Source organism: Grammomys surdaster, unplaced genomic scaffold (assembly GCF_004785775.1).
Source record: "Grammomys surdaster isolate TR1022 unplaced genomic scaffold, NIH_TR_1.0 140, whole genome shotgun sequence".
In the NCBI taxonomy this organism is placed as follows: domain Eukaryota; kingdom Metazoa; phylum Chordata; class Mammalia; order Rodentia; family Muridae; genus Grammomys; species Grammomys surdaster.
The window spans coordinates 4973543-4986039 of record NW_021604598.1 but is presented as its reverse complement, the minus strand read 5'-3'; the positions used below and the strand labels follow the sequence as shown (position 1 = coordinate 4986039).

At 38.2% G+C, this 12497-nt stretch overlaps 1 protein-coding gene across 1 annotated transcript in view; it reads right to left on the bottom strand.

The window, feature by feature from the left end:
• Positions 1-12497, bottom strand: part of Npsr1 (neuropeptide S receptor 1) — a 189716-nt gene that overhangs the window by 153847 nt on the left and 23372 nt on the right. Inside the window, exon 2 of the mRNA XM_028763872.1 lies at positions 2056-2188. Coding sequence (XP_028619705.1) covers positions 2056-2188 — 133 coding nt within the window. The remainder of the gene's footprint in view (positions 1-2055; positions 2189-12497) is intronic.

The window sequence follows — 12497 nt, the reverse complement described above, 5'->3', positions numbered from 1 at the left end:
GGATGAGGAGAGACAAGAGGGATCATGGGAGACAGGAGGGATCATGAAAGACAGGAGGGATCATGGGAGACAGGAGGGATCATGAGAAATAGGAGGGATCATGGGAAATAGGAGGGATGGGGGAGACAGGAGAGATCAGGGGGGAGACAGGAGGAATCATGGGAGATAGAAGATATTAGGAGAGATAGGAGAGATGATGAGGGACAGAAGGGAGGGATCAGGGGAGACAGGCAGCCAGAGACAAATATAACAGGGACATAAAGTTACAGAAACTTGGAGGAGCCACAGGGACGTGGGTAGGGGCATGAAATCCTATCTATATAAATTTTAAGAGTGGGGTTCCTCAGTGGTGCCTGCTTTTGTTCATAAATGCTCTCTATTCTGTCTTCTCATCTTTGCTACCAAAGGCTCCGGGATCATGGCCTGTAGGCGGTCTTTTTTAATAGCTTTTGTAAGACATTACATCTTAGGAACCTGAGAATCAATCTTAGACTTATGGCAATATTTCACTTGTTCAAAATTATTCTTCACTTGAAATATTTCTAAAAGTATCAAAATGTGAAAGCATTCTCTAAGACACCGCAGTCAATTAATTTCAGGTATTAAGACCAAGGCTAATAGGATCACATAAAACAAAACAGCATCTGCTTAGCAAAGGGCATTATCACTTGGGGGAAGAGGAAGTCTACTGAATTGAAAAGACTCTTTGCTAGCTATATGTCTCACAGAGGGTTAAAAGGTAGAATATACAAATAGCTTTAAAAAGTTAACTTCAAGGAAGCAACCCAACTAAAATAGGATATGGAACTAAACTAAGTTCTCAAAAGAAAAGCGAATGTGCTAGATTGAATACGATGTCCTCACAAGTCTTGGGCTTTTGAGCACTTGCTCCATTTTTGGTGGTTGTTTGGGCTGAATGGGGAATTCCGTGTAGCCTTCCTGGAGTAAGTGCAACACTTGTGAGGGGTGGGGGTGTGGAGGTTGAAAAGACTTATGCCGGTTAAAATGTGTTCTTTTCCTTCCTGTTTGTGGTTTGAGACGTGAGCTATCAACTGGCAGTTGGAGGATGGGAGTGAGTATAATCTGATTAAACTATATTATATGAATTTTTCAAAACTTAATTGAAACATTGTTAAAAAATATAATGTACATCAATTTTCTTTAAGAAATTTCTCAGATTGTGGCTCAACGACAAATTCCCAAGAAGTCCACAGCCATTGTTGCAGCTGAGGCAATACATAGCCCATGTTGAGCGTGTTGAGATGTGTTGAGCAGCCCCTGAGAGAGATTTACCATCTTTCCTGTCAACACATACAACTTTTTTTGATTTTTCCAATAATTTGATCCAAATTAAACTACTTTAAATCTACCTTGCTAGCATATTTCTCACCCTCATGCCTGGTTTTGCATGGACTTTTTCTGAGCCTCATTTGGTGTTCTCTCTCTCTCTCTCTCTCTCTCTCTCTCTCTCTCTCTCTCTCTCTCTCTCTCTCTCATTCTCTCTCTCTTTCTCCCTCTTTCAGATATGTCATCTTCACACTTCTGAACTGGACATGACACTCCCCGCACCCATATTAGAGCTTCCAGATCCTGGACATCAGCTAATTTTCATGCTACCTCCGGCAGTGGTGTTCCACATATTTGTATTTTGAAAGCCATGTCCATAGACTTTAATCTGCAAGGGACTGGAGATGTCACATTTTTATTATTAAATATAGATCATTGTGGTTGTATTTCTAGGATGCATTCCTCATGCTTTAAATGGAATGATAAGATAAAAAGACCTTAGCGTTCTAGGGAGGCTTTTCTGAATAGGAAGGAAAAAGCCCTACAGATCTTTTGTGAGGTCATTGAAATTGGCATTTTCATGTTGGTAACATAAGAAGTTATTTTAATAATAGAATCTTATGGACATCTAAATGTGCTAAACTTGTTAGATGGAATAGTCAAACATGGCTTTTATCTCCCTATAGAAATCATGACTAGACTTGCTAACACCACAGGAATTTTGCGTCCAGCTTTCTTCTCTCCTGCTGGTATTGTATCATTACTTACCTGTGATGGCCAATTGAGTCACAAAGAAGGTCATTCTGGATTTTCGTTTTCTTCTCCATGTGGAGAACAGCACAACAGAGTTTCCCACAATAGTGAAGACAAACAGAACCCACAGGGTTATCAGCTGTTCTGTCTGCAAGACACAGAATAATTTGAAACAGAGCAGGTAAGGGACCAAGGTGCTTCCTAGGACAGTCAGTACATGCACCTGAGCTTGGCAATAGAATTTTTTGTATTTTTTAAAATTTTTTTTATGGTTTCTAATCCCCGCCCAGAAACCACCCAGGGAAGCTTAACTCTTTTACCTAAGCAGTGGTGAAAACTGATGTAAACAAAAATTCTTCTTTGGCCTGGGTGTAATTTTAACTGCATGTGAGAGATCAGGGTGTATAAAAGAACAGTACAGTCACAAAGATATAGAAAAAAGTGATAATAAGATAGATAAGTAAACCAAACTCGTCAGTTGAGTGAACTATTGTGCAGCTATGAAAGGTGAAGACTAAGTAGAGACACTAAAAAATACATGTATTATAATATTTAAGTGGGAGATATGATCAAATTGTATACTGGGAATGATTACAACTTTGCAAAATTATACACGTAGAGAAAGAAATAATGTGCACTAAAATGTTAACAGTGACTATTTTAGGTAGTGTGATTATGGGTTCTCTCTCTCTTTTTCCTTTAACAAATTTTATGAAATGGTAATGTTAAAGTTCTGCTGAATAATATATAATTAATAAAGAGTGGGGATGCCACTCACTTAAAAAGCTAAGTCCCTCACAAGAAGTTTTCCATGATCACTTCAAAAGGCGTTTTTTCTCTGCTTGACATCCACAGTACAGAATAAACAGAGGTACTTGGACAAGTTAAATTCCAGATGGGATATGGCATACGGCTTGTGAGGAAAGTCAGAACATGGTGCTTAAAGGAATCCAGCAAAAATCTGAAATCAAAACCAAATAATCCCAAGAGGTCTAAGTGAGATCATCTTAGGAGCAGATCAGACCAGGGCTTTAGCACAAGAACAGAAGAATCCCAAATGTTGATTAAATTCGGTGTGTTATTTAGCTAGGTTATGAAGTGTGGCTCTTTGTGGAAACACTAGTCTAAGATGTTGAAGGCAGGTAATTTCATAGATGTGATTAGCATCTGTTGTCAGTTGGTTTTAAGCGAAGGAGATTTGCCTCCATAGTGTGGGCAGCCTTCGTGCAGTGAGTAGACTTCCTATGAGATTGAGTATTAACAACCCCTTTTAAAGATGAAAATATCAGTTTATAAGTGTATTTAATCTACCTAACGCTTCAAACATCATATTTTAGCTTAGCCAAACTTACCTGTTTAGAACACTTAAATGAAGTCACAGTTTGACACTATTATCTAACATAAAATCTATTTTCATAAGAAAGTATTAAATAGTATACAGGATTTGTTGAAAATGGCTGCAAACAACTCCTTTTTCTCATGACAGTGCTTGCTGAGCACTGTACTTCCTGTTCCCACCCAGTTTCATGGAAGAAGATCAAACTACATGCTGCTAGCCCAGGAAACAAGTCCAAGCTCAAAATTCAAAGCACCATTTATGGAGGCAGACATTTGGCTCAGTGGTCAAGTGCTTGCTTAGCCTTGACAGAGCCATGGTGTGTTGAAACCCCAACACTAAAAAATGCAGGGTTTAGATTGAGTGCATCCTCTTTTACATGACTGTAAAGCAAAAAGTATCAAGAGTCGAAACATCATTAAGACAGGGATCATAATTATATATATTCTCGTCATGATCCATTCATTGAAAAACCATGCTGGTATTCTCTGTGCCAGATGAGCTCACCAGTAACACTATTTTCTGCTTAAGGTAGAAATTAATCTAAGTTATGTGATAACAGACACATCAATTATTTTTTAAGAAACCAGAAGAATGCAGACCATATTCTTTTCGCCTGTCTTTCCGTTTTAATCAACTCTCAACTCCAAGGTAAACATCATTAAAATGTTATTTACTGTTAATTAGCACACAAAGGATTAGGTTCATTATGACATTTTCAAACAAGAGGTTTTGTAAGTTCCCTTGTCCCTTCTCATCCATTTCCTTGACCCCACTTCTGCCTTTCAGTCCCTAGGCACTTGCTTCCCACAGGCATGTCCATGTATTGTATTGCCCTCCCACAGTTTGCTTCCTCTCTCTCTCTCATGAGGATGCCGGTATTGTTTCATAGCCAATGCCCACATTCAGATCCACACATATAATCAATTCTTATTAAAAGCCATATTTTACTACTTGGAGAAGAAGCTGTGATATGTGAATTTTTGTGTCGGGTTGATTCTTTCCAGATTTATATGCTGCCCTGGAATTTTCACAATTTTGTTTTGTTTTGTTTTAGGTTTTAGAAACCATACTTTATGTATAGAAAAGCAATTTATATATCATGTTAAACTGTACTGTAATGTTATGTTACTGTTTTTCATTTCATTTATTTATTCATCTAACAGTTAAACCTTTATAGTAAAGGATGTGTAAATAAAAAAAATTACACATTGAGCTTAGGCAGATCCAAAGTCCATACATCTTGGTAAACTTCTATATAGTTAGAGTAGCTAGTCTGAAGTGCAAGGATTTACATTGAATTTTACATTCTCATTATAATATTATACAATATATAATATAATAATTGTGGTTTTGATTTTTTGTTTGTTTGGTTGCTTGCTTTTTTGTTTTGTTTTATTTTGAGAAAGGCTCTCACTGTGTATCTCTGGCTGGCCTAGAATTCAGTATGTAGCTCCTGCCGGTCTTGACTGCTGGAGATCTGCCTGCCTCCACCTAGAATGTGGTGGGGCTAAGGGCATACCCCACCACTTTCAGACTTACGGTAATACAATTTCAAACAGAAGACAACAGGGAATTATTTGGGGTTAAAAATCCCTTATCCCCGAACATTTTTTTAAAAATTACTTCTTTTAAGTGGGTCAAGCAAGAAATGTATTCAGTGACTAGTCTTGTCTGGTTCTATTGTAGCATCTGTCCATTATAAGGACCCACATTGAAAGCCCAGCTTTACCGCAGCCACTTTATCAAAGGGACGACACATGTTGCATTTTTTAGGATTGCAAAAAATGGTTCTTGCTACTTCAATACACTGTTGGTAGAAGCCATGACAAAGTTAAATCTAGAAAAAAAAATAGGTTTCTTTTTTCTTTCATGACTCATGTGTCTCTTTCCTGATTTCTTTTCCAAATTCTTAGACTTTACTCATATATTCTTCTTTATAGCTTAATATAGTTCTAGTCAAATATAATTTTGATTATAGTCTATATCCTGCCAATGCTTTGAAAATACTTTATAAACATACACATGGAAAAAACAAATACATAGTGTTAGTCCTATGGAAGTAGAGTCCTATTTGAAGCCTTACCCTACTAAATAGATTTCATGGTTCTGGAAAGCGCTATGCACACTATTCGAGGAGAAACGTCATCACCACTCTCACAGAGTTGTGAACACTGCAAACTACAACAACTGTTGGGTGGGCAAGATAGCCCCGCTAGTGAAGAGCAATATGAACACTAGGGAAGTGATCAATCACATTTTTATTGAATTAAAGGCTTGTTCCATGAGATGGAACCCATCACTGTCAACAAGGTGATAAAGAGATAAGCCAAAGCCTTAATGGAGAACCCAATATGAACACAGTACTAAGATGACTCCTAATGATTTATTGCTACAGTAGTAGAATATCTCTCAGACCTTCATCAATGCAGAGAATAAGAGATTATGAAGTTCTCAGTCTTAAAAGAGACTTCAATAATATACCCTATCCTTCCATAGCTCAGAGATCTTCTCAGAAGTGGGGGAAGAAAGGTTGTAATAGGAAGAGATGGTAGGTAACATCAAGGAGACAATGTTTTTCTAGACACAGCAGGGCAGCTGCACATGTGAACTTTGGCAGTTGTGCCAGTATACAAGAAATATGCACATTCAAGCTAGACAAAATTCCAGCATGCAAAAGGGATGTGGGCATGAAATCCCACCACTGTTTGATAGGTGTCAAGAGAGGGAGGGTCAGTTTTCTTTAATGATAATACTTCTGTAGGTTATTACATGTCAGAGCAGTCTTCACTTCTCAATACTAATCGGACAACTCAAATTGGAATCAATGGGGCCAATAAGAAAACCCAAAGTTACATTGGAAGGTTGCATAGGATAGATAGGATGGTTTTACATAGCATTGAGGAAGGGGAGTGAATACATTCAAAGTAAATTTTATAAAATTCTCAATGAATTAATAAAATGTTTAAAAAATGTAAGATGAGAATTATAATAAAGTCAACCTGTGGCATAGAACACACATGCACATGCAGATACACACACACACACGCTCACTCATGCACATGTGCATACGCATACACACATGTGTACACACATGTAATACAGACATGCACATAACACATGGACACACATGTAAAAATAAAGTGTTGAGATGCTTATAAGGCTGTGGGAATGGAGCACATTGGGAAATGAGTTGAGTGAAGTCAAATTGTCTTACTTGCCAGTTCCTTCTGATCAAAACCGAAGTGGGAGTCCCTTTAGTTGCTGTCTCAGCCTTCATGCCATGTTACAGGGATGGAAAAAAGTCCTTAGGATATTCTACAAGACAATCATTCCCAGAATTCCAGGATAGATCTAGAACTTCTACGAACCCTAGAAGGCAATATTTCAGTCTTCCATTCTGGGTTTACAGATGAAGCTTGTGAATAGATCAGGGCCTTGACACCAAAGCTCTGTGAAAGTAAATGAGGGCAGGCACTGTGGTAGTCAAGGAGGAAAGGTAGGCAGAAATGTGTGGGAGAAGCACAGGGCTGATCTTTGTTTATTTGGATGGTACATGTAACTGATAACTTTCTTCTAATGTGCTTGTCATTTCCCATTCAGAGAGAATTACATTCTTGCTAACTGTTAAGGCATAGACCTTGTTTGTCCTCCACTCACCTGAGAGATTATAAGTCTGGACGACTTGTCCCTTCAAAAGTAGTTCTCATATGAGTGGCATTGAGAAAGCCCTGGGAGGTCACCTGATCATCCTGAAAAGGACTGTTTTGGCTCTAATGGAGAAATTTAGTTTTGTTAGATAATTGCTGCTTTGAGCTAGATAAACAACTCCTTGCCAGAAGCTAACAGCAAGGGCTTCCTCTATGCATCATAGTGACTTTCCTGTCCAGCAGGTGGTAGTCTGGTAGTGGGGCATGAACAATGGATTTGAATATGGAGAACTTTTCTTTTAAACATTGAAGATGAACTTGAAAAATGATAGATTTTCTTTGATTTGGCTTAGAAGGTACATTTATAGGGCTAACTGATACTGGCATATTAGAGGGCCAAGGGGGTGACAAAGTGTTTATGTTCAGAATATAATCTATGTATATTATACTGTCAGTAAGGATAGTGACACCTTAGAGGTATCATGGTTCGGGAAAGGTTGAAGGAGTCTTTGGGCAAGTAATATGCCTTATAAAGTCAGATGGGGCCACAGGGCACTTTAAAGTAGCTGTAGGGACTGATGAGTTCTTACAGTGCTGGGATACCAATGTGGGCTGCCTTTCTGCCAAGGTTTTCTGTAGTAACCCTCTTGCCCTATGAGTTTTGAACAAGCCCCAAGCTGTCAGAGATGCCCACAATTTCTCAGAAACAATTCTTGTTTGCGAAATATGATCACAGATACAAGGAGTTGTGTGTGCTAGAGGCCTTTGAAAAGTATTTTCAAAGTGTGGGTTATGACTTAGGCAACTTCATAATATAGTTTGATAAGTACTTAAGTATGTATATAAACACATATACATATGTGTGATACATACATACTCATATATGTGCAGGTACGTATGTGTATCATATATACACACACACACATACAGAGAGAGAGAGAGAGAGAGAGAGAGAGAGAGAGAGAGAGAGAGAGAGAGAGAGAGAGAAACATTGTATGGGTTTCAAATAATATACCCCAGTAAGCATCATCACTTAACAATCACATTGTCTCTAGACTCTAGAGTTAAGCTATTTATCATCTGATGATGTGAGACCTTGGGAGATCCTTCAGGAACTTCACTCACTGAACATTTGAATACATTAATTTCAGTCCTAGTCTAAAGAGGGGGTGGGTGAAAAATAGCCACCTCCACTATCCCACCCAGAGACTCTAGATGTACTATCTATTTGGGATGGTCACTGTACATATCTTGGATACTGTTGAGAAACAGAGGAAATGATACTCTTTGCTGCCTATACTGCTGCTCTTCACAAACATGGGAAAGGACATAATCCATAAGGCCTTGCACACTACTACTTCCCTTGTATTTTCAGGAACTTGCTCTCCACATCTTTTGACACATCATGAATGGTTACTTGAGGTCAAGGTGAGTTGCTGTTAACTATATCTAAAATTGTATGCAGGGTAAGGCTGTTTGCTTATAGCTGTGTTCACCATAACAGAGAGAGTGCAACTTTGCATTAGTCTGATATGACCTTGCCAGGCAAATCACATCCTCTAGGAATGAATAGGTAAAGGAAGGCTGAACTTTGCTGTCCTGACAAAAGATAAATAGATCCATTTCTCATTCAGGTTTTAGAAAGAAAGGGGCAGCACAGAAATTTAGTCTGTATGACATTCTGGTGGCTTTGAGATACAGGGTTAAGAAAAGAAACAGGAGACCAGGAGTTCAGGGCTGTGCAGACAGCATAGTTGAAGCAACAATCCAAGGGTCTGGCTTGCAGCACCAGCAATGAAGCTGGGCTAAGAACTGTTCTGCAAAGATGTCATGTTTATTGTGGAAACTAGATTTAAGAAGCTGATGAGAACATCTTGAAGAATCTCTCATAATAATAAAAATTCCACCAATGCATGTAACTAAAATGATAAGCTATGCAAACAAAAGGAAGACACTAACAAATCACCATGTCTAACTGAGATGTCAGAATCAGCTTCTTAACAGAATACAACCTTGTTCTTCTCACAGTTTTCCTTGGGAACTTGCTTATTTCCTACATCACAGTGCATTGAACCAAGAACTTCCTGGAATTTGACATATGCCCCCTCATTTAATCTTCCTAGCAACCAAAGCTAGGATTTTTGTTCTCGGGTTTATAGGTGAAATCATTGAAAAACAACTCATGTTGTCAAATGTACTCTGATCTGAGTTAGCTTGCTTGTTCTGTCATAAAGAGTGTAACAGTAGAAAATCAGTTCATCTGACCTATTTAATATCTCTCCACCTTCTGATACTATTATTACATATTGAAAACTATTATACTGACTCTCTATTGAGTCTTCATTGAACTTCAGCTATTTTTTAAACCATAAATCTACAAATATCTATTACATGCATCTAGTAAAACCTATCCTTAGCTGTTAACGACTGAAATCAAAAGAAGTAGCACAATTCCGCAATACTGCAGAATTACCAATGAACTTGTGTATCAGTTCTTCACATTGCAAGGGATGGAAACGAGAATTTCCAGTGTTCTCGCAAACACAGGAGCTATCTTTCATCAATACCTTCCAGTTTTGTGAGTGACAAATATTTATATTTGATGATCTACCTGTCCACATACTTTCTTCCTCCCAGGTCTGGGGTTTCAGATATGGGTTTTTATGTGGTTGCTGGAGATTCAAACTCAGGTCTTCATGAAGCAAGCACTTTACCAATCAAACCGTCTCTCCAGCCCCACCATGTATATTCATTATGCTTGATGTTTTCGATTGTTGAAGCAAATGCCTGGTGCTGGGTAATATATAAAGTAGTTCACTTACCCAACGCTTTGGTGATTCAAGAGCACAATACCTAATTTGTATCTGTTTGGCTCTGGAGAGGGATCCTGGTTCCATTACAAATTGGTAGATAGCATCATGGTGGGGACATTGGTTAGAGAGAGATCGTATGGTAAGAAAAGAAGCCAGGACATGGGGACCAATTTCCTTCAAATATTCTAGTCACCACTAGAATTAAGCTATTGTAGCTAAAGTGTCAGCCACAGGGTTCTACTTCATTAAAGTTTAGCCACCACAACATCACTACTCTGGAGATCAGTTTGCATATTAACCTTTGGGGGACACTTTCATGACATACCTAAATTGTAGCCCCTTGCCTTTTTGGTTTATAATGAAGGGTCAGCAATATTGTTGAATGATGATAGGATTTTATTGTTATATAGTATTGCTCTGTGACTATATTTCAATTTATTTACAGTTCTCTTTTGTGTATGTGTGTGTGTGTGGGGGTACTCACATATGTACATCTCTCTCTCTTTTTATGTGTATATGTGCATGAGTATTTGTGCATATATGCAAGTGTGTGTGTGTGTGTGTGTGTGTGTGATGTGTGCATGTACTTGTGTGTATGTGTGGACATCCATAATCGATGTTAGGTGCATTCTTTGATTATTCTCCATTTTTCTTTTAAAGTGAGTCTCCCTCACACTGAACTTGGAGCTCTTCAGACGGTCCTCTATCTCCATCTTTTAACTGATGGAATCCAGGCAGCTACCAAGCCTTTCCTGGTTTTTACATGGTTTCTGAGGCTTGCAAGCAAGTACGTTACCCACTGGGCCATCTCCCCAGTCCTCCAGTTGAACTACTCCATGAAATCAATAGTACGTGGTTTTCAGTATGGGGTGCTGCCCTGTTTGCCTCTTGCATGCATGTGTTCCTAGGTATGGAGACAGTGTGACATGAGGAACCGCATTGTCCATTGACCAGATGATGCCCAGGTACAACTTCAGTCCTCTGAAATGTTTTATCACTTGCTGTATTTGAAATTTTCTTTTGAAAATGGGTATCTTTTATTCACTTTCCCCCAACTGACAAATGGTGGTTTATATGACAGCAATATATTTTACATATTCCTTTTTTTCCCTTAATATATATTTCTTGAAGCTATCCAACTTGGAAATTATTTACATTTCATTCTCTTACAAGTCCTCAAGTTATGCTGAAATGATTTCTAAGTTTTACTCTTCCTATTCTTAATACATTTTAACATACCTTCCTAACAGTCATTTTTGGCACACGTATTAAAGTGTCATAAACCAAGAATTATTTAGCTATTAATTATGTCTTTTAAGACCATCTTTTTGTTTTGCTTAATTTCTAGCTGTAGTGTTCTCTAAGCTTCACTTAGAAAGCTTGGGGCAGGATATGTACCCTCCCTCGTAGCGGGGATTCTCCTGTACCTGCACAGCAGCTGATTCTGGGGATGGCTCTGTGTTCTGTTTATAACCATCAGATATTCATTACAAACATGGACTACAGAACAGTCTTCCTTCTGGGGTTTTCTTTGTCTTTGCAGAAACTCATTTTTCTAGTTAGATGTTTGGTTTCTTTCCTTCAGTATTTCTGAGATTTAGATACAAATGCATTTGGGTTAGGTCTTCTTTCGTTGTGAATCTTTTTGACATTTTTTTTTTATTAAAAGGCTCAACCTTAAGATTCAGGTAAATTAAATTCTATTATGGTTTTCCTGGCCATGAATCTTCTGACCTCTGCCATGGCTAGGTTATTATGAGAACCTTCTGGGTTTTCAGCATCTCTCCTCTGCCTGTATCCATTCTACTTAGTTTTCTATCCTTTCCTGTGAATTTTATGAGATTTTATTGAGTGTTCATCTATCTTACTTATCAAGTTATCTTTCAGTCTAGATTTTTGAAGTAATTGTATTTTCATGTTAAAACATTATTTTTCTGAACTCACCCATGCCCTCTTTTTAATGCAATATCCATTCAAGTCTGCTGAGAGTATGGCTAAGTTTCTAAGATTCCCATCTCTTTCAGGAAATAAGTTTTGTAGAGAGAAGCATTTTGATACCTCAAGCAATTTCCTTTCATGAAATTTATTTGATTCTCTTTATACATATCTTTTTATTTTCCTCAGCCTGTATAGTGGTCTGGAGGAGTGACTTATTTCTACACTTGCCTAGAAGCTCTTTGATCTCTGTTGATCTCTTTCAACTTCATGTGAAGAAGGAAGAGGAAGTTAGATTGCTTGTGATATTTTCTCCTATTCATGATGAGTGAGATGAGAACAGTTCCTGGAAGGGGATAATGGTAGGAAGAGGAATTGTGTCTGTTTTCATCAGAGACTCCATTTTCACCAGAACAATCTGTATTTCTACAGAGGCATTAGTTAGTCAGGTATCCAGTCCTGTTATCTGGAAGAAGCTGTTAGCCACAGTGCCCCACAGTGACATCTGTAGCATTCCTATCAGAAATCTGCTCCTTGGAACCTCCATTGTGGAGCCCTGGTGGCTCCTCAGGAACACTAATTTCAAGTCAGTCTTGTACATAGAATTGTCTACATAGACTTCAGGAATTCTTTCATCTCTCCATCAGGTAATGAACTAACTTTGTTTTCTTCTTCTTCTTCTTCTTCTTCTTCTTCTTCTTCTTCTTCTTCTTCTTCTTCTTC